We start from the raw sequence: 24,087 nt of genomic DNA, 5'->3' as shown, positions 1-24,087 counted from the left end.
TCTCTCTAATTTGAGCCCATGATGCTTGTTTGCTATATTGCTTATTAGTATGACATAATGACTACATAAAATGGAATGATGACAGGTTTTAAAATAAAATAACTTGTTTGACTGAAATAATTCTGTGCATCCGTTTTTCATTTTCAATTTTGTTCATACCAGTAGTGCCCTATTTTCATTTACTCATACCTCCTGGATTCAACTTTTTGCTTCTATCTTTACAGTCCTGGTATAGTCATTACATGGTAAAAGGGATGGGGTGAAGGAGAGGAACAAATAATAGGTGAAGCTGCAGCAAATGGCACAAGGATACAGTCCCTTCCTGGAAAGAGGATTTTGTGGCGAACCATTTCTCCCATAATGCATCCCACAGACCATATATCCACTAGAATAGCAGAGACAGGGAAGTGAAGAAGGAGGGAAAAAAAGCAAAGTTAACTACGATATTTCACTTCTAAAACAGGGGGAAAAGAGCAGGTTGATCAGAACAGTACAGTTTGTTTTGTGGTTTTGTTAGGGTTTTCTTTTTCATGTCTCACCAAAAGCTTAAATAAATGAGTAAATAAGTAAAAGCTGTGTCAGTCAGCTTGACAGTAGTTAGTAACAATGGTGGAAAATGTTTAAAATCAACATTTTTGGGAAAAGGCTCACAGATAGCAAGTAAAGAACACGTAACAATTGCACAGAGTTATGGTATACACTGAGTTCATGGTGAAAAAAAAACCTTTTTTTTTTTTTTTTTTTTTTTTTAAGAAAAAGATAGCAACAAAATACCTCGGCCCAGACAATGATCAACTGGAACAAATCCTACTCGCAGCCAGGCAGTTTCTAGGTTTTGCCATGCAGGACTGAGTCTCTTTGCAGCAGTGCAGAAGAGGTTCTACTCACATAAGTAAAGGCTGTATAAATACCACCCTTAAGGGTTATTTAAAACTCCTGCTTCAAGATCTGTACTTGTGTCCTAGGTACCTATCTATACATAGCTGTACCTACATACCAATTGGAAAGAACTGGAGACTGTGACCTGTGTGGACTCTGTTTTTTACTGCATAGCTACTCAAAATAAATGCTAAAATAACCACTTTGCAGAACAAGTACCACCAAGACTAAGAGCATTTATTTTCCTGATCCTGCATTTAGCTTTTAGATGCAATATGCGTAGTTATATTATCTGCTTGACCTGGCTGGTTTGGGGTATTTTTGTCATCTTACAATAAAAAAGACTAGATAGATAGTGACACAGTATGAACAGAAAGAACAGACCTGCATTTCATGTGAAGGGGAAAAAACTGTTTTTAAATGCTTTAAAAACTACGTTGTTTCTCAGCTTTGAATCCTCGTTTTGTGGTCATGCTTGACCTACACAACCAGTTTCTCCTCTTTTTCTTCCCCTTTTTATCCTTCAAAAGAAATCCAAACCAAACCAAAGAAACAAACAACTCATTTCTTGGTAAAACAAAATAAAGGTGAAATGTTCCATTTGGGAAAGGAGGGTACAGGTATCAGGGGCATGGGACAGCAAGAGCATGCCTGAGGCAGTGGCAGAGTTTTCTTCAAACTGACAGTTATGGGACCTTTCACAGAAGGGCAGCAAACTGGTGGTAATTATGCATCTTTAGCCAACCAAGTGCAGAAAGAAAATGAAAGCAGTGAACGGTCCTTATACAGGCAGTACATGTAGTAAGAAGGGGAAAAAAGGTAGGGGAGCTTCAGTAATGTGGCAGCATAGGCCAGAGCAGGGAAGCAAAAACCAACCCTTTCTGTTGACTTCCTTAGGAGCTGGATCAAAGCCTCCAAGCAGACCAGATCCTCCAAGGAGAAAGCTGACCTTCATTTTCAAATATTTTCTTTTCTTTCTCTGTTTACTTTATTTTGGCTTTGTACAAGTTGACAGAATCATTCATCTTGAGCCAGATTCATTGCCCAAGGAAGTCAAAGGAAGTCTCCATGTTAACTTCAGTGGGCATCTGAACAGGACCTTTGGATGTGGCAAACATTCTTAGTACCTTCCCAGCTGTGTACTTCACCACAAGAGTGTCTAACTTTTTCTTGGTACGATTTTAATCATGTGAAAAGCAAGTGCTTTCTCTGTCCTTTCAGGGACAATAACAACAACAATAGTAATCATCTACTACGTGTCTGGAGAGAAAAAAAATAAACACAATAATTCATTTTAGAATAGAAGGAGCTCTGGATTTTGACAAAGGAACCATCTAAGCATGCTGAACCTAGTTCAAATCTCTAACAGCACTTATAAAAATTAACAATTACAAAATACTTTAAGGAAGATTATTCCTTTTTCAGAAATTACTCATTTCACTTAGACTGTGCTTAATAATCCTCTACTTTTTAGACTTTAATATTGAAATGTGTGCTGTAAATTCATAAACATTACAAATAATTCTTGCAGAGACTTGCTAATTTTGGAGAATGTTTTGTTAGCATGGCTTTATTGTGTTAGTCATGAAATCAGCACCAAAATCAGTTCAATGCCCTTTATAGGATAGAGTTGGCTGCTAGTAAAAGTTCTCCTGCAGGTTAGGTAACCTCTTCAATGTAAATTACATAGAACATTTTTAATAAGCTCCTGGTTTTGACATTTGATGTGTTTGTCATTGGAAAGTTTCCATGTCAAACAGACCAGTGGTAGTTTTGACAGCAGAATCTGAGTCCTAGCCGGCCTATCTGGCACTCAGATGCAATTCACAGCCATTTTACAAAATGAGAATCACTTACTAAGTTTTCCCTTCATACTCTGCAAAATGTGAATTCTTCCTTACCTGCTTCTCTATCGTGACCACCCCTTCCCTGCTTTTCACAGTCTTTCCAGGGATCAAGAGGCATCCAGACCCCTCACAGACTGTTCAGAGCAAAATCCTATTTGTATCTAGTGAAATTACATACAAATCAGGTGCATGTTTTTTTTGCTTCAGCTAAAACACATGAAAACTGTCAGCAAAACCTGGGAGTTTAGTTAAACCTACCATAAAGATAGAGCCCATTTGTGATATTCAGATTGAACTCGGGATATGGAGAAATTCTGGGAGGGTTACGATTCCCTATTTCTGCTTGTATCTCATCTTCCCTCAAACAATTCAGAGACCCAGACTCAAATTTAGAGCACATCACTCATTCAGCAATTTCAGTGGTTTTCACACTGTTTCACAGACAGAAGCCAAAGAGAAAGAGCTAACTGTATTTGCTAAGTTCAGCCATAACTAAGAACAAGGTTCTTATTACTCTGCAACTCCACAGTGATACATTCACCAACACAGCATCCCAAATGCATTCAGTAGCTTCAGTACACAACAGCGAAAAACTGCTCTAAATGACCTGCCTTTTAAATTACAAATGTCATTTCCCATTATGTTTTCTTTTTCTCGTGCCCCTTACAATTGTAGTGGTAGACCTTCCACTTCAGGTCGTACTGTGCTTGCTATGAAATTGCAACCCTACCGTTCTCCTTGTAGCCCATTCCCAAGATGACCTCTGGTGCTCTATAGTAACGTGTCACCACATAGGGAGTCATCATGAAGCTAGTGCCCGCAGTCCTGGCCAGTCCAAAATCCAAAATCTTCAACGTGCAGTCAGATTTTACCACAATATTACTTGGTTTTAAATCCTGCAAAAAGATAGTGAAAAGGCATATGACTGACTTTCATAAAGCCAGGCATAGCTGTGATATGAACTGATATTTTAGGTCAGCTTTAAAATAGTGTTTTACTGTCCTGATACTTACAGGATCCTGATACTCCTGATACTTATTATTTATTTTTAATAATCACATTACCTTTTCATTGATTACATTTACAAATAATCTCATTCCTAACACAAACACAAAGCTATCCTGCTAAGGGGATGGACCATGTTTCATAAGTTTATAGTAATTTTGCTGGGAGACAGGGCTCTGATCCACGGTACACAAGAATCTCAAGTGGTTTCTAAAGTCTTTATGATGATGTCATATGTTTGCCTGAGTTTTAAACCAAAGACCCCTTACCCTGTGAATAATTCCTGCAGAGTGAAGATGCTTGATACCACAGAGCATTTGGTACAGTAGATAAGACATACGTTCATGGTCTAGCTCCATCTGAATGACCTGGCACAGATTGGCATCCATTAATTCCATTACCAGGTAACTGAATGAAAAAGCAAAGCCATAGTGTTATTGTCTGTGTTGAAGAGGAACCACAGCACCATCTCAAATAAGTAACGTCTTCTTGCTCAATATTCACTTTATTTCTAGGGGCCGGGAGTAATACAGCTGGAGACTGAGCCCACTCACAATGCTTTCATTGTGGTGTTTGTTTCTCACTACACCATCTCATGGCAGAGATACCATTACTTTAGCAACCCAGCAAAACAGCTGGATTGCTGGCCCTTTCTTGGTGCATTCCCCATGACAGAGACTATACCCTACATGGACAAACAAGCAGCAAGACACTGAAATGTGCAGAAAACTGAAGAGTCACAGCATCAAATGTCATGACCGTTTGGCCTTTGACCATTATGAGGAATGGCTACCACAGTACATGTAGGAATTAGAGAGTAGTAGAAATGTCTGAGAGGCTAAAATATGCAACCCCATCCAAAATGTCTCCAAAACTCTTTCTAAGACTGCATGACTTCACACAATTCTCATTACAACTAATTGACCTTGTGCTTCTGATAAATAAGCTTCACTGACAACTTCATTAGTCCAGTCCCCTTTAGCAATAAGTTAATATCTTAAACACATCAGCTCATTTCTTACGAGACATCCCACAAGCACAGCTGATTTGTAAGTGTAACATTACATTAAGGCACTCTCAGACTTTAGGGAAAATACTAGTTCTCCATTTCAATGTATGCTGCGTGCCTTGCCTTTTTCTCCATCACTAGCTCCCTCCTATTCTCTGCACAGGTTTGCAGTGACAATATTATGAGAGAATTCCAAACACCAAAACCAGAACAATAGTCGCCTGACTTCAGCCATCTCTGCCTGTTATCACTACTGATACTAGATACAGAATGGGAATACATTTCCATACAGTGTCTACAGAATATGGGAATGACTAAAAGATAAAAGGAGTACAACTGTATAAATCACTGAATGTTTAAAATTTCTTTCAGGGCCGGTTCATTCTAGGCACAGTAGCACTTGTACAGTAGGGCAGTGTTCAGCAGAGATGCAAGTTGTGCTTGACACCTAGCACTAGATCCCCAGGCAAGTAATTTCATGCAGTTCAAGGTTATATCTAAACAAATATGAAATAAGGAAACATTTAACTTCAGTCTTTTTTACGGGACGTTGTTTCAGACTAAGTGCCACATATATATTAGGGAGTCACATAGCAACCATCATTCCCCTAGCAAGCTAATAGCACAAAAGCAGAACCTTTCAACTACTCAGACCTCTTCATCTGCATCTGAAGGCAAACACAAGCATTGACCTCTCAAGAAAAGCCATCAGCTAGGTTAGCACACTATTATTCTGCTTAGGAACGCCTGTATTTGCCAACTTATAGGTGTCTAAAGTGTTCTCAGTATGGGTATGCAGAGTATCTGTCTACTCACAGTGTAGACTACCCATGATCTTCTTTAGAGGGGCTTATAACATTTGCCTTTTGAGAAGTTATTGCATTGCAGGTACACTATAATCCCCTCCCATCTTTAAAGCTTTAGTTTAATCACAGCCTGTGTTACTTACACATCCTGAAATTCCTCCAGAGATTTCTGTGGTGTGAAGACATTTAATAAACTGATAATCTGAAAAGCAAAATACACAAAGGATGAAGAGAACAGATAAATGTAAGCAGCTGAACCCATTTTGAAGTATGTGTTAAAGGATAAATTCTGTTTTTTCACTGCTCAATTTACACTAACACTTCTCACTTTATGGATCAGTAAAAAGTCAGCAATATTCAAAATAAAATACTGCAGATCTCTCAGATTTCTTCTAAGTGCACTTGAAATGGCTTCTGAGACATGGATTAGCAATGATCAGTGACAAACCAAAATGCCAAGGGTGAGACAGTCCTCTGAATTTTGAAGTTACAGGTTCAAAGACCAACTTTAGCTCAATCTAGCACAGCAGTCCTTGTGCTACAGCCAGAAATATCTTACATATGAATAATGTTTACCTGAGGGGACAGATCATCAAGGACCACCTTATTAAAAATAAACAGAAGACGTTAGCTTTTTTTGATATAGCCTCAATTCCTTTGAAGGCACATGCTCACATACATTGATACAAATTCTATTATGAGAGGTACCACTTTTTGGTAGGAGCACTTTAAAACACTAGGCACATTCTGAGCAAACACACCTTGCATACTGTGACTCCTTTTTGTCCTTTTTTTTCTTTAATTTCTTTTGTGTTTTGTTTGAATGGGCTGGGCTGTTGAAAGATACTGGTAAGAATGTGTAAAACAGCACAGAGGTAAAACACGACCTCACATGACTGAATTGCCCATGTTTTTGTTACTGCATCTACCTCTGGGCAACAGAGGTAGAAGATACCAGCACAGCTGCCATGAAGACAACATCTGAACGCTTTCCTCCCCACCTTTATCACCTCTCTAGGATTTTCTTTTTTTTCTCTTGCCTCCCCACAGGTGCCTTTACAATCCTCTCCTTCCTCTGTACTCCTCTGTAAAAGCAGATTAAAACTTTGACCCAAACAGTGTTGTGGTGTCATCAGTTTTATGCAACATTTATAAAGTTCTATATTTAAAGTTAATATCACTCCCGTTGCCCTCTGCTCTTTCCAGTCTATTAAAAACATGAAGTGAGAATACATCATCCTCTGTTCTGCAGGGAGAACTACTCACTCATCCCTGCTTTTTTTTTTCCATGTGAATTTGTTATTGAGAATAAGTGTCAAATCTCACCTTACATCACACTTTTTTGAGTCCAATTCCGCTTTGCATAGGGAGAGAGTCATTTTAGGATATGAGGCAAGACTAAACATGTAGGAAACTGAAAAAATACTCCTAATTAAAAGGAAAGGGTGTCAAGTTATGACACAAAGCCACAGCAGAAACTGAGGAACTGTAGGAAAATAAATTCTTGGGAGATCCCTCAACAGTGCAATGGGGCGATCCTACATACCTCACTACAAAAAAGAGAGCTTATGGAGTGTCAGGCAGATATTTCTAACTAATAGATAGGTGGTTACAATTAACACAAAATTCATGGAATAAATATTTTCCTCCAGCATAAGAATAAATTCATTCATTATGGATACTAAGTGTTATGCAATAGGTAAAGGGTGTAAGAAGCAGGAAAGTCTGGAACCTGTTAGTGCTATTCATTTCAACAAGAGCACTGTGATTAGAAGGAATGGCACAATGTGTTGAGGCTTCAGAGTCCTGGCTTACACACATTAGTTTACACACAAATATGTGAGAATGGAAAAGTGCTTTTGGTTCTTAATTTTCTTTAGCAGTTTTGCAGCAACCTTCACCATGACAACCCCTCATCTTGTACAATCTATACAATGCATCTATATGACTAGGTTTTAGATGAAGTTGAGAGCAAGGAGTGCTCTCAGCTTGTGCATGGGTATGCCAACTCAAGAAACAGTCCCTTTGAGTCATAAATCCCAGTGATAAGAGGATGCAGCCAGGATTTCAGCAACCACTTATGCATTTCTGGATAAGGAATTGACAAGAATGTATTCTGTTCTTTCCCCTTCTATCCCTCTAGCCCTACTAGCAGCACCCCCATTTGTCATAGCCTTTAAATAAGCATATGGACAGATCCTCGGTCTCTCCTGTGGTCATTTAGTACCAGAAAGACTGTAGGCCTAGAGCTGAATTTGCCTTTCATTTCTTCTGTTTTAAAAAGGCACCCAACAATACTAACAAACCAATATACATACCACTTTTCTGGCTACCTATGGAAAACTTACATTTTTATGATTCACACACTTCATGAGGACCAGCTCCCTGTAAGCTCGCTTGGCATGAGTTTGGTTCTGAAAAGGTCTGCTGAGCTTCTTAATGGCCACGTTTCTGTCAAGGACGGCATCATATGCAGCACTGCAGTAGTCACAAACACAGGAGTTATACATCTTAGAGAATATCCTGCATTTCTTATGGCAAATTCCTGAGCCTCAAGTCAGCTATTGCTTTTTTTTTTCCACTGAGAAAAATACTGGGACAAAAGAAGGAAAGAGTTTCTAGTGAGAAGACACCAAAAGGAAACATATACCACCACACTGGCAGAAGACAGCATGCACCACTACTTCTGACCTTCAGTTTGTAGGAAATCAACACTCGTTTTCAAGGGTTGGGGAAAAATATAATTAACTTCACATAAAAATCCAATAGAAACTGGATGAGACAAAAAGTAATTTCATAAAGCAACTCTCTGTGCATTGGGTACAGTGGAGAGGCTTTTGCTTTGATTAAGGACACCTTCACAAGCAGCTCAATGAGCAATTGTCTACTTTTATCTAGGAAGAAGTTTGTCTTTTTGTTACTGTATTTCTAATGGAATAAAGTAATTTGATTATTCTTTGAGACCATATAATTCAATTCCAATAATATACCTAGAAACAGAACCATTTCAAAAGATGTCTTTATTATTTTCTTGTCACAATGAAAAAACAGTTGAAAATTTTGTAAACATGAAAAAATACAGGCTCTGCTTTGCAAAGCAGGCTTTTAAACCTGGGCTCCTAAAATTCTTTTTAAACTCTTTAATGTTTTATACAACCTTGAGTTGTTTTGATAAATGTCACTTCCTGAGAATTTGAACCATTTATTTTGTTTTGATGGTTCGAACCTAACAACACAAATTTTAACTTCTGCATTTCACAAAGCACACTAATTCTTAGAAACTTTCCCCAAGAGACAGTCCTCAGACCCTTTTACTGATTCTCCCTTTTACCAAGAGTGAGGAAAGCTTTTTGCTACTCCATGAAGAGCAACAGTGTATTTCCCAAAAGATAAATCAACCAAACCACTACTTGCTCTAAAGGTACTTATTTAAGCAGCAAAATAAACATTCAAAATCCTGTGTTTTATTTCTCATTAATTCCTGTTTACTGTAGACATTACAGAGTCCTACCAACCAAGTACAGAGCAGAAAGCATGCAAGCAACAGAAGCTTAGTCACAAAGCCAACAAAAACATACAAGTGCTCTACATAGGTAGAGAAGTGTTGTCAATGTATGTCCTGGAAACCACACAGGTGGAGAAAAATATTTACACTACTCTTGAATAAAGAGCACACAAAATGCATCCCACAAATAAGAATAACTGTTTACTAAAGATGCCGAGTAATTTTTTGAAGAGTGCTTTAGTCCACTGCTGATACTTGGGGCAGGATGGTGGGGTTCCCCTGAAAATATGTTCAGAGAGGAAAAAAAGAATTCTCGTGACTGCCCTTGCAGGTGCTTTGAAACTATCAGGAAGTTCTATTTTAACCTTTTCATAGTGAAAGTACTTCGGATCAAAATGTTAATTTACATAAAAAGTAAAAATAAATACTAAATCTCCCCAAAGTACTGACATTGTGAAATGCCAAGCACTGCACCTGGGGAGGAATAACCCCAGGCACCATTATACACTTGGGGCCAAAAGTCTGGAAAGTAGGTTTGCAGAGAATGACCCAGAGGTCCTGGTGGACCACAAGCTGAACATAAGCCAGCAAGGTGCCATCACGGCTAAGAAGGACAGCAGCACCTTGGGCTGCACTTAGAAAGAAGAAAGACTGTTGCTAGGAGATCAAGGGGACTGATCTTTCCCATTTGCTCAGTGCTGCTGAGGCCACGTCTGGAGCGCTGCGTCCAGCTCTGGGCTCCCTAGTACAAGAAAGATAGGAATGTACTGGAGCGATTCTACTGATGAACCACGAATATGGTTAGGGACTGCAACATCTGTCATACAAGGAGAGGCTGAGCAAGCTGGGGTTGTTTACCCTGGAGAAGAGTATCTTATCTCTGTACTTAAGTATTTGATAGGATAAGCAAAGAAGATGGAGCAAGACTCTTCCAGTGCTCCTGATCACCTTCTCTAGTTGACTCCGCATTGAACAAGTGGTTTGGACTAAGCACACTCCAACATGATGCATTCTGTCATTTGATAGCAATTCTTTCTTCCCTTATTCATTAATAAGGCATGTAACTTTTATGACCCAGCTAACATCATACTAGGTACATACATAAACAAAGACATGGCACTCACTAGTATGTATGAAGCAGCTTATGTGATAAGGTTATCAAAGATCCAGTCTGACCTGACTTCATTCTGGCCAGAGTTTCACTCAACTAAACCTTATGTTAGCAGAAGGAAGGTGTGTGATTTATAGCCTAATAGTACATAGAAAGCAAAACCTCTTACAGCAACTGTGAGAATTCTCTCATTCTCATTCAGTTCATCCACAACAGGCCACAACTAAAATACCCCTTAACAGCATTAAGAAAGTACTAAGCAAACAAAAAGCAAAGCTGATTTAAAACCCATGATCTTCCAAGAGTTAAACGTTTTGACTCCATCATTCATAGATATGTACTGTAAATATACTACAGCAGACAAATCTCTCAGCTAATTACTTCGTTTACGAAGAAAAGCCTATGTGAGACTCAGCTATGTAAGAGTACTTTGAATCATTTTAATAATCTTTTAAATTTTAATCTTGTTAGTTACATCATAAAATTGCTGACTAGGAGTTATAAAAGAGTAACACCAAAAGTTTATCTGAGCAACCAAACTATTTTCTCCAGTTTCTGATTTCCATCAAAGAAAGAAATAAAAAAAGCATCAGTCTCAAATGGGAAAATGGGAATTCCCTCAAATGGAAAAATGGAGAAAAAAAAAAAAAAAAAGCCTTTGGATTTTGTTATCCATTCCTAGTCCTTTACATAGCATGGAGGAAAACAAAACAATTAAAGTAATCCATTGTACAGGGACATTTACTTTGATATACAAGGATCTTGACTGCTCTTCTGTTACTGTCTCCTATCAAATGGAAGGTGTCCAACTACTTCAAGAAGTCAATATGTATATTGATTGCTATGTGTAAATTAATAGCACTGATGTTTTTTTCTATTCACCAGAGAGAAGCTTTTGTTTACAGACAGCCACCTATGCATTTTACTACAATGAAATTACAGATACCACAGGTAGGTCCTCTCTCTGCTGCTTGCTACACAAAATCCTTACCTTGGAACACCAAGGTTAGTATTGATGATAAGCCTTCTTAACACAAACTTCAATCACTGGCAGAAGAGTGGCTGTATAAACAGGTGACTCAAGGGAGCAGGAATAAGAGAGAGAGAGTAATGAGTGTCTGTGAACTGCTGTGAAAAGGCTGAGTGTGAAAGTCAACGTCAAGATCTGCAACAAGAGATTGGACTTGTATCTAAAAGCCTGTTCATCTTTCCCTGGAAATTCGTAACACCTCTTGCTCAACTGAATGTGTTTTTTCATTTCCACAGTTGCCCTATTTTTGTAACAAAAATTACAATTCTAGTCTTGTAATAAAATTATAGCTCTACTGCAGCATGAGCTCAGAAAAATCCCCCAAGTTTAAAACCGTATCTCTGGCAGCCGAACAGACAGAAAATGCAGCAAATAAACTCTTTCCCTATAAATTACATTTATGGCTAGTTTGGCAAGGTAAATGTTAGTATTTAAAGTGCCTTTTTAAACTGTAAATAATTTGAAACAAACCTACTTAGCAGAGATAAAAAATTTTAGCCAGATGTGAACATAAATTTATGCCTTCAAAGAGATCTATGCAATTACAGCTATTTAACAAGACACTGCTGACTTCAGCGGGGGGAGGGGGGAAAGAAAATAAATGAAACTCATTCTAGTCAGATTTACACTAATCGAGATCATCATTTACCACTAATACTGCGTGAGAGTTCAGGCTGTAATGATCAATGAGCAATGCTCTGTTATCATACACTTGAAGGACCAGACATTCATTTTTATGCCTATTTCAGAAAGCAAGAAAAGCATTCTAGTTTCACATCCAAGTTTCTATTTCAACATGCATTTACCAAGTAAATACTTAAAATTATTCTTCCCATACAGGAATAATTCTTTTAATCAACAATGAAACTTAGCATTTATCTACTCTATTATATTCTGTGCCAGAACAGACCGACAAAACCACAGAACACACTTATTTTTCCAGATAAACTTTTAGCTAGGGTTTCCTAGTTTAACAAATGACAATTTTTGACAATCTTTAGTTTCAAGATTCTTCAGATGGTGCACACATATCCTTTTCAAGATGGTTATCCTTTCTCAAGCCACTGCTTCATTAAAGTGCTATTATTAGCCCTCAGATGACAGAATGGAAGCCCAAAACAGGAAAGGAAGCTCCTAGACTCCTGGGGCATGCTGTGAAATGGAGACTTTCAGCAATCTCAGCAAACAGCTTTCTATATTAAGAAAGTCTCTTCACTGAATGTTGTAGAAATCCAAGGGTTGGTAAATGTTCCTCTTACCTGTGATTACACTTATACATTGCAACATATATAATATTTTAGTTTATCTGACAAGCTACTTAATATAATATCAACTTTCTACAGCAACAAAATTTGGTCATCTTTTGCCTTTCTCCAGAAATACTTCAGCTGTGATGCTGATTATTACAAATCACTGTTATTAATACCTGCATTACCTGATCCTTCTAGGTACTGCAGTTTTGCCACTGACATTAGCATTTTCCCTTAGTTCCTTCATCCCAGCACAGCAAAATGGAAGAAAGCTGAAGCTGATCTTGTTAAACAAAGCATTGATCTATGTATTTGAAATGCCTATTCTATTTAGTGCTGAGATCTCCATCAGCAGAGAAAATTGTTAACCTTGAAAATCATGTTTAACAATAATGCTGATGATACCTCTTCTAACAATCACCACTGATACATGGATCAGAATACATTCTATATACACACACAGACATATATTGAAATGTATATATACACAACATGTAACTTCTGAGTTTCTAAAGGTAGATTGTGATACATATCTACTCACAAACAGTGCATATTCCTCTCTTCAGCAATCACTTTTAAAAAGAAAAAATAAATTATTATTTTTAGAGTGAAAACTTCTCTTCAGAAAGTATCATTTAAAATAGTGAATGGTTTTGATGAAAATGGAAAGAATTCCTTACATGCATCAACATGAAGAAACAGTTTCCCTGAAACAGTACAATAAAAGACCACTGTGATGGACAAGAGCCTTTCAATGTCCTTATTACATTTTGAATCAAGTCTGTGTGTTGAAAACCCAGAACATAACCAATGTGACCCTAATGATGAGTTGCAGACCTGTTATCAGGAATGGCTACTCTACATTCCAGATCAGGTCTATTTTTCCCCCACAATCAGAGAAATCACTGGCCTCTGAGGCAGCATTCAGAGCTGATGCTTAAGGAGACCAATACAATTTCGTAATGGATGACTGCTGCACATTTTCCTGCTACTGTATACGGTTTTCAGCTATTTGTTGTGATTTCAGCTCACAGCTCCTTGCAATCAGCTGGTAACAGATTAGGAAATACAACCAAGCTGCCTCCCAGCTGCACCAAAGTTGTCATTTATTTTTTTTCCTATCACCATGGATGCTTCACAGCATAAATAAATCAGCCCACAAGACTTTCCATGAGCTTCCTACCACAGCGGAGATTACTGATAGATCACAAAATGTTCCTTCCTGCACTACATGGGTTAGCAAAAACTGCACTTGCTGAAGTGCAGCAAGAGTCATACACAGGCATCCTGTCACAGCAGATACCTTGCCAGCAAGATGCTCCAGCTGGTGCCCTTTGGAGCCCCTTCACATGTCAAGATGACCTTGCACCAAAGGCAAAAAAAAGAGGTTGAACTAAGCTGTCACCTCAGTTCAGTTTAAATGAGACATCAAAATGCATTCATGCTTATTCCTAAGAAAGCAAACACAAAGTTTAAGCCCACAACTCATCCAGTCCATTTACTGTCACCAGTAAAATATTAGAATAGTATCATTTCCATATCCATGACAGCTGTAGACCAGTTTTGAATCCATATTTCTCATTCTTTTTAAAGTACTACAATCACTGCCTGAAACGTCAAAGCCAAGCAGCCCTTTCCAGCAAAGATAAACTGGGGAGCACAATGAATTTGTATTTCCAAGGTTTGATAATTTTGCTGTGAAATATATTTTACAATTCAGTCATGTCGAGACAGCTCTTATGCACCAAACTTTCAGAAGTGTGGTCTGAAGGAAAATAATCAAGCCATTATACATAAGACAATGTAAAAGAAGTTGCACAGGAAAAAAAAGGCTGGAATGCTTATTTTTAGTAAATATATTTACAATAAAAGCTCACTCAACATCTGTCACTGGTGGCTCCAAATGTGCTGCATTATAATTTTGCCAATTATACGACTGATTAAAATTGTAAAGGAACAGAATTATTCACTAGGTGGCAAAAGAAGCTACACCCTTCGAAAATTGATGTGAAAAAGGAATCACAGGCTGGAATCTATTAGGAAAAGGAGGGTCTGCAGTAAAAATTTGCCCTCTGTTACTTGCTGACGAATTCTAGGCTATTTGGTTACTAGGGTAGACCTGCTCTGCTGATACCTTCTTTTAAAACAACTACGCACATGAAAGTATCAAACTGTTCATGTTAACAAAGTGTTCTTCCATCAAAAGCTCTCATAGTGACTTAAAGGTGACTGTCCTTTCCAGCTCCATCACCACCACAAACCACAAGCCTGCGTAAAAGAAGTTCCACTCCTTGTGCAGATCTTTTTACTGAGCTGACAATTACAATTCTCAAGGTTTTGCCCTTCTGGCTCAAGTTGTACAAAAATACCTCTGTGACTCTCCCATCCACAGATTGAACCTCAATTTAGTTATCTTTCTGGTTACTTGAGCTGATGATGCCCTAACAAGAACCATTTTGTAATCCACCGGTCAGTTCTGTATATTGATGCAAGATAAACTATTTTCCTGTAGGCATTCTCACAAAGATGGTACAGGATACGGTAGGAAAGGCAATGTAGCAACAGCTATACTTTTCACACATTGCCTGCCATGCCTCTCATAATGAGTGCCATTTTAGTTTGCCTGGAGACTAAAATATTAATGAGGATGCTGAATATTAAGTATGTTTACATACCTCACATCTGTATATACTCTGCTAATTTTTTATCCTTAGCACTGAAAGTGACTCAGTTGTAGAATCCTTTTCTGAACAGAAATGTAAAAACAGTATTTTCTGGTTCTGCAATTCTCATGTCAATATCTCAAATAACTTTTGGCAACTGCTAGCCTAAGAAATTCAGCCTGGTCAGCGAAAGAAGCCAGGGTTGTTGTTTGTTTGGTTTTTTTTTCCAATCTGCTTGAAAAGGACTTGAGGCCAAAATGCTTTCCCTTATGTGTGTGACATGTAAAAGATGACAATGGTTTCCAAAGCATATCACATTCCTAACTCTTTATATGCTCAAGGATTTACTGAAGCCAGGGCAAGGTAAAAATCAGAAAAATGGATCAGAGCTGGAGGTGCCTGTCAATATTCAGTAGCAGAAAATAACCGGACAAAGGAACTTAAAGTGTGAGTTGTAGTTAAACCATATTAAGTAAATGTTTGCCCAGCACCTGGCAAAGAGATCTCACATTCCGTGCTTTGGGATGTCAGCAGGGTATATAAACTGGACAGTTTTCAAGTTCTGTTAAGCAGCAAAGCCAGAAAAAGTCCAGTTTTCTCATTTAACAGCGATTTACAAGACTAGGAAAATACCAACACTGAAACAGTCTGTGCACTGGGCAGAAGTTCAGTACCTAGCATGTTCAAACTGTCAGTCACATGATAAGCCTGCTATTTTTGGATCTACGAACTGAAATAGGAAACAGCTACTATCTTCTATACCCATCTCATAGTCATAATTTAAAAGACTTGCTGGCTTGCATGACAAGCAGAACAAAAGCTGTCAGTTTGGAGAAAAAGAAAGATTATTTCACAACCTTTTTTGCAACATTTCTCAACTGATTAGAAATCAAAATTCAGCCAAGCACTGAAAATGTATTGTCAGCAAGTCATCATCTGCAATGTGATAATCATGGAAGGGAAAAAAAAAAATAAGCATAAAAATTTAACCCTAAAAGGCTAATCAGATTCTAGTTTCCTGAAACTAACCCTACAATCTCTGCAACACTATTCTAAGCAGACAGAAACAGAGAATCTGAGATACCAAAATGTCGTTTGGTGCTGTTCTGGGAGGGAAGAAAGCCAGTGCTACTGCATGTCACCTTTACCTTCCCAGGCAAAGGGCTAGTTCACAATCTGACCCTATGCTGACACGAACTCAACCAATCCAAGTTGCTACAACTCTTTCAGCACTCTCATCCAACTGGGATAGCTCTGTATCTACAGTCTGTCATGCTGAGGGACACCTCTGACACAGATAAGATGCTAGCAGGCAAACCTGATGGTTTGTAAGGATACAAAATGTTTTACCTGCTATATAACAAGCTAAAATGCCTTAGTTCAACAGGAACAAAATTAGAAATTACTTAGTTTTTTTTTAGTTGCCTTGTTACCAGCAGAGATTTCAAGATGTAGATGTTCTTTAAAACCAGATTTTTGTTTGAATTAGAAACTCTGCCTCCTTCTGTGGCTCGTGGTGAATTAGCAACCCCAGAGCCACAAAATATATTTCCAGTTCGTAAACAGGCACCAACCAGTTTGGGACGGAAGAGTGTAAAACAATGACTCCAGAAAAGAATCAAAGCAAAAAAAAAAAAAATACAACCCAAAACAAACACACAAAACTCCAATCAATCCATCAATCAAAAAAAAAAAGAAAAAAAGAGATACTGTTTGTCACTTGCTTTGAGTCCTGTCTTTGGGTCTTCTTCCTTTCTGCCTTCCTTCCTGTCTCTCTGTTTATTACCAACTCATCTGTTCTAATGAGTTTTCCCACTCGTGCCATGCCAGACATGTTTCGCACTGATCACAAACTTCACCTAGCCTTCAGGCACAATCGCTTGTTTCATATTTTCTTTCTATTTTGCACAACTTCTGTTATATTTTTTTCTGTCTGTCACTGTTTTTGTTGTGACCTTTATTGTATAAGGATAGCAGGCTCTGGGAAAAGGGACAACTTTTTGCTTTCTGTAAAGCACTGTGAAAAGCTGTAGACCACATTAACATCAATAGTATGTGCGAACAAAGAAAATTGAATTGACTGAGCTGCATTTCCTTTAGACCGGCTCTTTCTTTTTTCTATTTCTGGTTCCATTACTGCTTTGTTTTGACACCTGCCTTTTTATTTGGATGCTCTGTCATAGCCATACCTCTCTGATTCCACAGGGTCACAGCTATTCTCCTACCACAGTGTAATGTCCTTGTCCCTAAGAGGGAACACAGGTATTTAGTGGAATTATGTCATGTTAAACGTATGGTAATCAGAGATGACAATGCAACAGTCCTCCTTTCAGTGGTGACAGGCCTTCAAGCGAATGAATAAAAGGATAAGTCTGAACTCAGGTAAGGAATGGCTGCAATGAACTGACAGTAGTTGTTTCTAATCCTAATTTCCTCCTTGAACTGAAATTTGTCTGTGACTGAACTCCAGGCAGACAACTCGACACAACAAGAGAAGCAAGAGAGACTTGAAAAATATCTGCCCAGTGTGTCACAGCGTGGGAGTAAGACAGAACTCACATTTGAGAAAAAAGGAGATCTGGCAGTGATGAAAAGGAAGCTTTAGACAGGGTAGGAGTGAATGGAACCTGACACATCTAGAAGGAGTTAAAAAATGTTACTGCCTGATAGCAAAAAGTGTGAATTAAATTAGGCTTTTAATCAACCAATACAGAAAGAATTTAAGTTACACAAACATCAGTAACACCCCTGAGCCACAAAATTTGCAAAGAAAGAGCTGGTAAATTTTTACTGGCTCTAGCAGGATCATCATCCAGTCATGGCTCTGAACAAACCTGCTCTATGCCTAAGAGTTGTACTGATCCAACTGAAAAAAACTGCTATCTGAAGAGTCAAGGCATAAATGTATCATAATACAAAAAAAAACAGAATAAGGTGTTCCAAAAATACATCAGACAGTGATTAATTGGCAACTGAATGCATGCAGTTAAATTTTTGGCATTTTAGAGCAACAGCACACTAAAAAATCCAAACAAAACTACAATGTGAATGCAAATTGGTAGTTGGAGACAAACCCTGCAATGTACAAATGAATAAGTGAGGCTTCAAGCTTGCTGGGACTTTACAGTATTTCAACATTTCAGAGCTTCAAGTGAAAAAAAAACAAACCTGGCAGTAGTTTAAACCACTTGTTCTCAGCAGAAAAAAACCCAACCAACTCATCAGGTGTTGCATTGTATGAGATAGTGTTAGCCCTGGGTAACATCAGAGAATTCATTTAAACTGACATGCTTACTTCACTAACAGTACAGTAACATTTCACAGTACAAACTGACAGCTATTCTCTACATTACCCTCACACATAACGCTTGAGAAACTCTCTACAGAATGTCTTCAAAAACCTCCTCAGGAGTGGAGTGTCAGAGCTCATCAGCAAAGCAGACAACAGCATGAGAAAGAGAACATAAGCCGAACTAAAGGATACAATGTGGAGAAACTTTAACAGAATAGGATAAATCTGCACCAGTCAACAGAATTTTAAGCACAAAAAGTCTGCAAGATGTGACTGTGTAACTGCAATGCGAGTAACTGAGCTCGTGACATATGCTCAAATACTGATTCACAGGAGAGACTGGGACTGGCAAAATTAACACTGCTGCTCCCTTCAGGGCCATTGAAATTGTAGTCACATCTGGTTATGTGGTTCACTTGATTTTTCCTCTAAATAACATGTATTATTTCTTCTCCTCCTCTGAGGAAAATCACTGATCTGTCCCATGGTAAGAAGACCTCTGAACTTCAATGGAACTGTGCCATTTTATACAAGCAGAAATGTTGACCTCTATCAGGGAACACAGTATGCCAATTCAGTGGTACAAAGAAATCAAAACAATATTACTGGGATAGCAGACTCACACAGGAGAAACATTCTGATCTCTCAAGAACTTTAATACACCGGTGTCCAGAAAAACAATACAAATAAATTGTGCATTAACTGTAAAACACTGAGATGTTCACTATTCTCTGAGTCTTTTCCATTGCACCATAGCAAACACACAGACTACCACTCTTCTTTGATCAGTGTGGGCTCAGACTTGATTATGCTCAGAAGTATCAGCTCTTCTTTTCTATGGCTTTTACCATTATTCCCATCGCAATATCACTGTAGAACTGTATACTCAGACCAGGAATAAGCTGTGCTGCACAAACCCAGAACAGAAAGATAACCATCATACAAAAGGGCTCAAAAGTTTTTGCAAACTCAAATATCTGATCGTATTCACCATTTACAGGCACATTCCTCACAGAAGGTAGTTATATTAAATTAAAATGTATTTAAAAGTGGTTCTATTGGTTGACTATATTCATATATTCACAGGCGTTCACCAGAGATCAAAGGAATGGAAGATGTTTCCCTATAATAATTGTCTTAACACATATAACACATGGATATTCAGAGAAGAGATGAAATTTTAACCAACCCCAACTTAACAAATCTTCTATAACCAATATTGGGATACAACAGCACACTTCCGTATGATAGTTCCAAGGAGAACAGAAAAAAAAAAAAAGCCTTGGATCTTTCATAGTAGACATCTTGTAATGGAAAATATCTGTTACACTCCTCCTCTGGCATTTGAACGTTATGGAACGTGGTTGAGCCACCATCTCTGAAGGTTTTTAAAAGCCATATAGCTGTGGCACTTAGGCACATGGCTCAGTGGTGGACTTGGCAGTGCTGGGTTAGTGGTTAGAATCAATGATCTTAAGGGTCTTTTCCAACCTAAATGATTCTATGATTCTGTGATTACTTCGGGGAAAGAATCAGCAGTAATACAGGCTACAACAAGCATCACCATCACAACACGTTGATTTGAAAGAATTCTGCACTCCTTAATATTCAACCACCAAATTACAATTAAATCACCAAATTACAAATTGAATCAGAACCTACAGTAATGCAACATAGCAAGTTGTCGGTTGACTTGTTGACTCTACCTGTTACAGGGATCACAAAAAAGACTTCAATCTCCTTCACAGTCAGGCTTAAAGATATCAAAACACTAATTCCAAGGGAAAAAAAAAAAAAAAGACACAGTAATTTGCCCAATTCACTACTTCAATAAAATATTTATAATCTCCCCTATATTTGCAGATGGAATGTCTTTCTAATTTATAATGCATTCACTGAAGAGCTGTCATGACTCTTCAAAACTATCCTCAAAACTACCATTCCTGCTCTCATACTCTCCCTGCCTCTAACACTACTCCAAGACACAAAAACTTCTTGCATAAACTATACAGCATAAAGCACTTCCCAGCTAACACTCCCCTGGTCCAGCTGACACGTCATTAGACCATATCCCAACATCATATAGTGTGAAAGCCTGTCTTCACTCTTCAGAAAAGAGCAAGATAAATATTCTGGATTTCAGCTAGAAGACATCATCAGACTCATCTACTTGATACTCATCCAGATGACTTTGTCTTTAAAGCTAACAATTTCTCCTGACAATGCACACAGGTATAGGCACCAATGTGGTCATAAAACAGGGCAAATGTCTTCATAAGCTGCTTCTAAGATTTTAATTTCTTGCATCCTCAAACTTGTAAGTTATGTCTTCTCTACCTGACATAGAAAGCTGGATTTCACCCTTGCTTCCATCACAAATTCAAAAACTATCATAGCCTCTTCAAACTGCTTTTGAAATATTCCTGTAGAAGACAATTTTTCTAGACATTTCAGGCAGTATCAAAAATATCACAGGCAATATAAAAACTGATAGCTTGGAAGCCACAGCAGAAAAGCTACAGATTAGTTATGTTGCTTCCAGGTAAAAAACATTCGTTTAAAACACAAACACCCATTCCAATACCAGCATATTTCTGTTGAGTTTTTAGAACATGAAAATTCCTCTCCCTCCACCCTCATCTGAACTATCTAAACATCATGTCTTTTCTCCCTCTTCCCTTGCCTCTACAATTACCTATTGGACTGTGGACAGTTTGCCTGCCCAAGTATACCTGGTAAGGTGATAAGGCAGCCAGTACATTGTGCAAATCGAATCCCACATCCAAATTAAGAGGGAGGCTGCTGCTAGCAAATGGAGTTTGGTCCTGAAGCTAGTGCTGAGGCAGTCCTTGACATGGAATACCTTGCACCTGATAGGTACTGAGAGATCTGATGCTAAATTGTTAAAAAATCTGCAATTAAATAGGTCCATTTTTCTTAAGCTGTGGAAATCACAGTTCTGTGGCCAAGTACTAGGCATGGACTCCACTTGGCAAGCTGCAAATGTCTAGACTAGTCAAGTAGCAGGCTGCAACTGCTGGTGGCAGCTCAGGCCTGAAAGGGTAGTTAGCATTTATGAATAATACTCTACCTTTATTACTCCATAAAACCGTATGTTGCTATGCATTAAGGCTGTCTCCAGTAGCTGGGGAGCCCATCACTACAGCCAGAAAACAGGTAGTGTCCTTTTACCTACAATCATCTGGAAGGAAAATCCAGAAATAGTGCATGCTATGAGAAGTCTGAGCCTAAAAGTCTCTGGGCTATCCTACCTGTATCTGCATTTGGTAGAGGAAAGAGTTAGAAATCACCCATTCAGCTCCTACACTTCTGCTAATTCTGTTACTGAGACAGAATTGCATTCCAGATCTGTTAGGCTTCTCAATGAACAACTCAGTAAGTATGACAGAGCCATTGGCTCGAAAAGAAACCACTACCTAGGTTTTTCCCACTGTTTTCATAGAGGCACTTTTTATGGCTACCTTTTGCAAAAGAACAAGATGAGCCAGGTAAAATACTTCTGCCAACAGAGCCAGCAGCATTGCAGAAATAGGCAGTTTTTCAGAATATTTTTTCACTTAATCTGCTTTTTCCAGGTGTAAACCTATATCCATCAAAATACCTATAGTTTCTAAATATAGAAACTTACACTATTTAAGCTTACGTAGTAAACTTATTACTATATAATGGTGACTATTACTGAACAGAAACTTACATAACTATTTTTTCCTCAAGTATTGTTTTCCTATAGCTAAGATACATATATTTATCTCACCTCTTTTTTTTTTTTTTCCACTTCATCATCAGTTCTTCATGCTTTGCTTATAGTTTGTTAAGGTATTTCTGGTAAATTATGCCTCATGACAAGTAGATTACAATATAATGCATAAGCAAAAATATTCGTTATCTACTCCATTTATCATGTAATATATATGTGTATCATCAAACCATAAAGTGCTTTTTATAGCCTCTCCATGCAGCTCAGATTTGTGTTAACTTTCACTTGAACTTACTTGTTTTCTGATTTGATTTTCTTAATTTTTGCCTGCCTGCTCTTAGTACAAAAGACAAATTCACAGGGTTTTACTGATTCTATTTAGCTCAACTTCTATGTTTTTGGGGTTTTTTTGCTGCTCATAATTGATCATTGCATAAATTCAGTTGCAGAGAGGTTCAGCAAAATCTGGTTTTCCTCTAAAAGGAATAGAGAATAGTAAGTAGTAAGAAAAAACATATTACTATATATGGAAGTAGATGACTAATGCAAATGAATATTAATAGTACTCAACACAGTGTATGTTTCTTTCCCGAAGTTGATTTTAAACTAACCTTTAACCCTTCTTAACCTTTAAACTTTAATCTTTAACCCCTAAACATTTAAAATAATCTTCAACCCTTGAACCTTTAAACTAACCTTTAACCCTTTTAAACTAACCTTTAACTCTTTAAGAGATGAAATAAAATACTTTATCATTTAGATCAGTTTTCAGACTTGTTTCACTGGAAGTGACAGACTGAGACCTAAGAATGGGTTGCTAATTGTTGTTACACAGTCAATTACAGTGCCAATGCCAATGATCCACGGAATCCATTTGCCCCTAGATTAAAGAAATCTGTTGCTTTACCACTACCTCCAATTGTAAGGTAACACATACTGTACAAAAGTCAGAAAAGAGCAGTGCTGAAGATGATAGGTAGAATTAGACTTCCTCTCTGATCAAGTTACTCTGATCATGTTAGTTACTCTAATGCTTTGTAATTAAACAGGTAACAAATGCCCACACAGAGTCTTTTAAATACAGTCCACTGAAATGTAAGACATATCTCTAAAAATGCAGAGGAAAAAGCCACGTAGGCTATCACAACTTTTGAACACAATAATTTCAAATTCCATAAACCAGTCATATTATTTAGAAGAGCTACTGATTTTGTGTCTTTTGTTCACATTATTCACATCACTGAAACATCTAAAAAATAAAGAAAACATTAGCAGTTATCTCAGCTTGAAAGGCTTCCATTTTGAAGACTTGAGTATGCTATGGGATGTGACAAGTTTCTATATTGCTCTCAGTAACTTCTGCTGTACAAAGACTAAAATTACAGGGTTTACTTGGGATATTATTTGTGCTACCACTGGAAATAGTGTCACAGATGTCAACTGTGGTAAGATCCTTCTCCTGCTTTCTTGCTAATCGTATTTTGCTATGTGAAGAAATAAACCTAGTGCTACCATTCTCACTAGCAAGAGAATTTATTAGCAAACCACTAGACTCCTTCTGCCTCAGGATATCTGTGCCTGCCTTATTTTTGCAATTTTAGACAATGTCTGTGGCTAGCAAACTGTGAAGAAATGCAAAAGGAAAATCCTATTTTAAAAGCGTAAGAGAAACTGCTGATACTTACCAAACTATTCCCTGAGCCCCAGAGCCAATAGGTTTCAAGTTCTGGTAGCGTTTGAGAACTGTGAAGGTTGAGTCACCTACTTCCACGCTGTAGAACTGGTTGTCAACTTTGCTTTTGCTCATGTTGTAATGTTTGGCAATATATGACACATCCACTTGTTTCCCAAATCCCTGTTTTACAGAAGAAGGCAAGGGGGAAGAGAGTGGAGAAAAAAACAGAAACCAAGGATAGTAAGACATCAGAATACTAATAAAACACAGTCAGCTTGATTTTCCAATGCAAATTCT

The 24,087-nt window shown here is 37.9% G+C and overlaps 1 protein-coding gene across 9 annotated transcripts in view; it reads right to left on the bottom strand.

Moving 5' to 3' along the window:
• The window catches only part of MAPK10 (mitogen-activated protein kinase 10), a 144,199-nt gene that overhangs the window by 35,226 nt on the left and 84,886 nt on the right, over nt 1-24,087 (bottom strand). For 7 of the 9 annotated variants that reach the window (XM_061350942.1, XM_061350934.1, XM_061350939.1 and 4 more), the window contains 6 exons: nt 23,801-23,970; nt 7,895-8,024; nt 5,690-5,748; nt 4,001-4,139; nt 3,457-3,622; nt 314-385 (listed from right to left, as the gene is read on the bottom strand). In XM_061350942.1, the coding sequence (XP_061206926.1) occupies nt 314-385; nt 3,457-3,622; nt 4,001-4,139; nt 5,690-5,748; nt 7,895-8,024; nt 23,801-23,970 (736 nt within the window). The remainder of the gene's footprint in view (nt 1-313; nt 386-3,456; nt 3,623-4,000; nt 4,140-5,689; nt 5,749-7,894; nt 8,025-23,800; nt 23,971-24,087) is intronic. The other 2 variants (XM_061350943.1, XM_061350935.1) reach the window with 1 other exon arrangement.

This window comes from Neopsephotus bourkii, unplaced genomic scaffold (assembly GCF_033783945.1).
Source record: "Neopsephotus bourkii isolate Nb327-2 ecotype Australia unplaced genomic scaffold, CSIRO-AGI_Nbou_v1 NB_547, whole genome shotgun sequence".
Classification (NCBI taxonomy): Eukaryota; Metazoa; Chordata; class Aves; order Psittaciformes; family Psittacidae; genus Neopsephotus; species Neopsephotus bourkii.
Note: the sequence above shows the minus strand (reverse complement) of the source record. Positions and strands in the feature narration are given on the sequence as shown.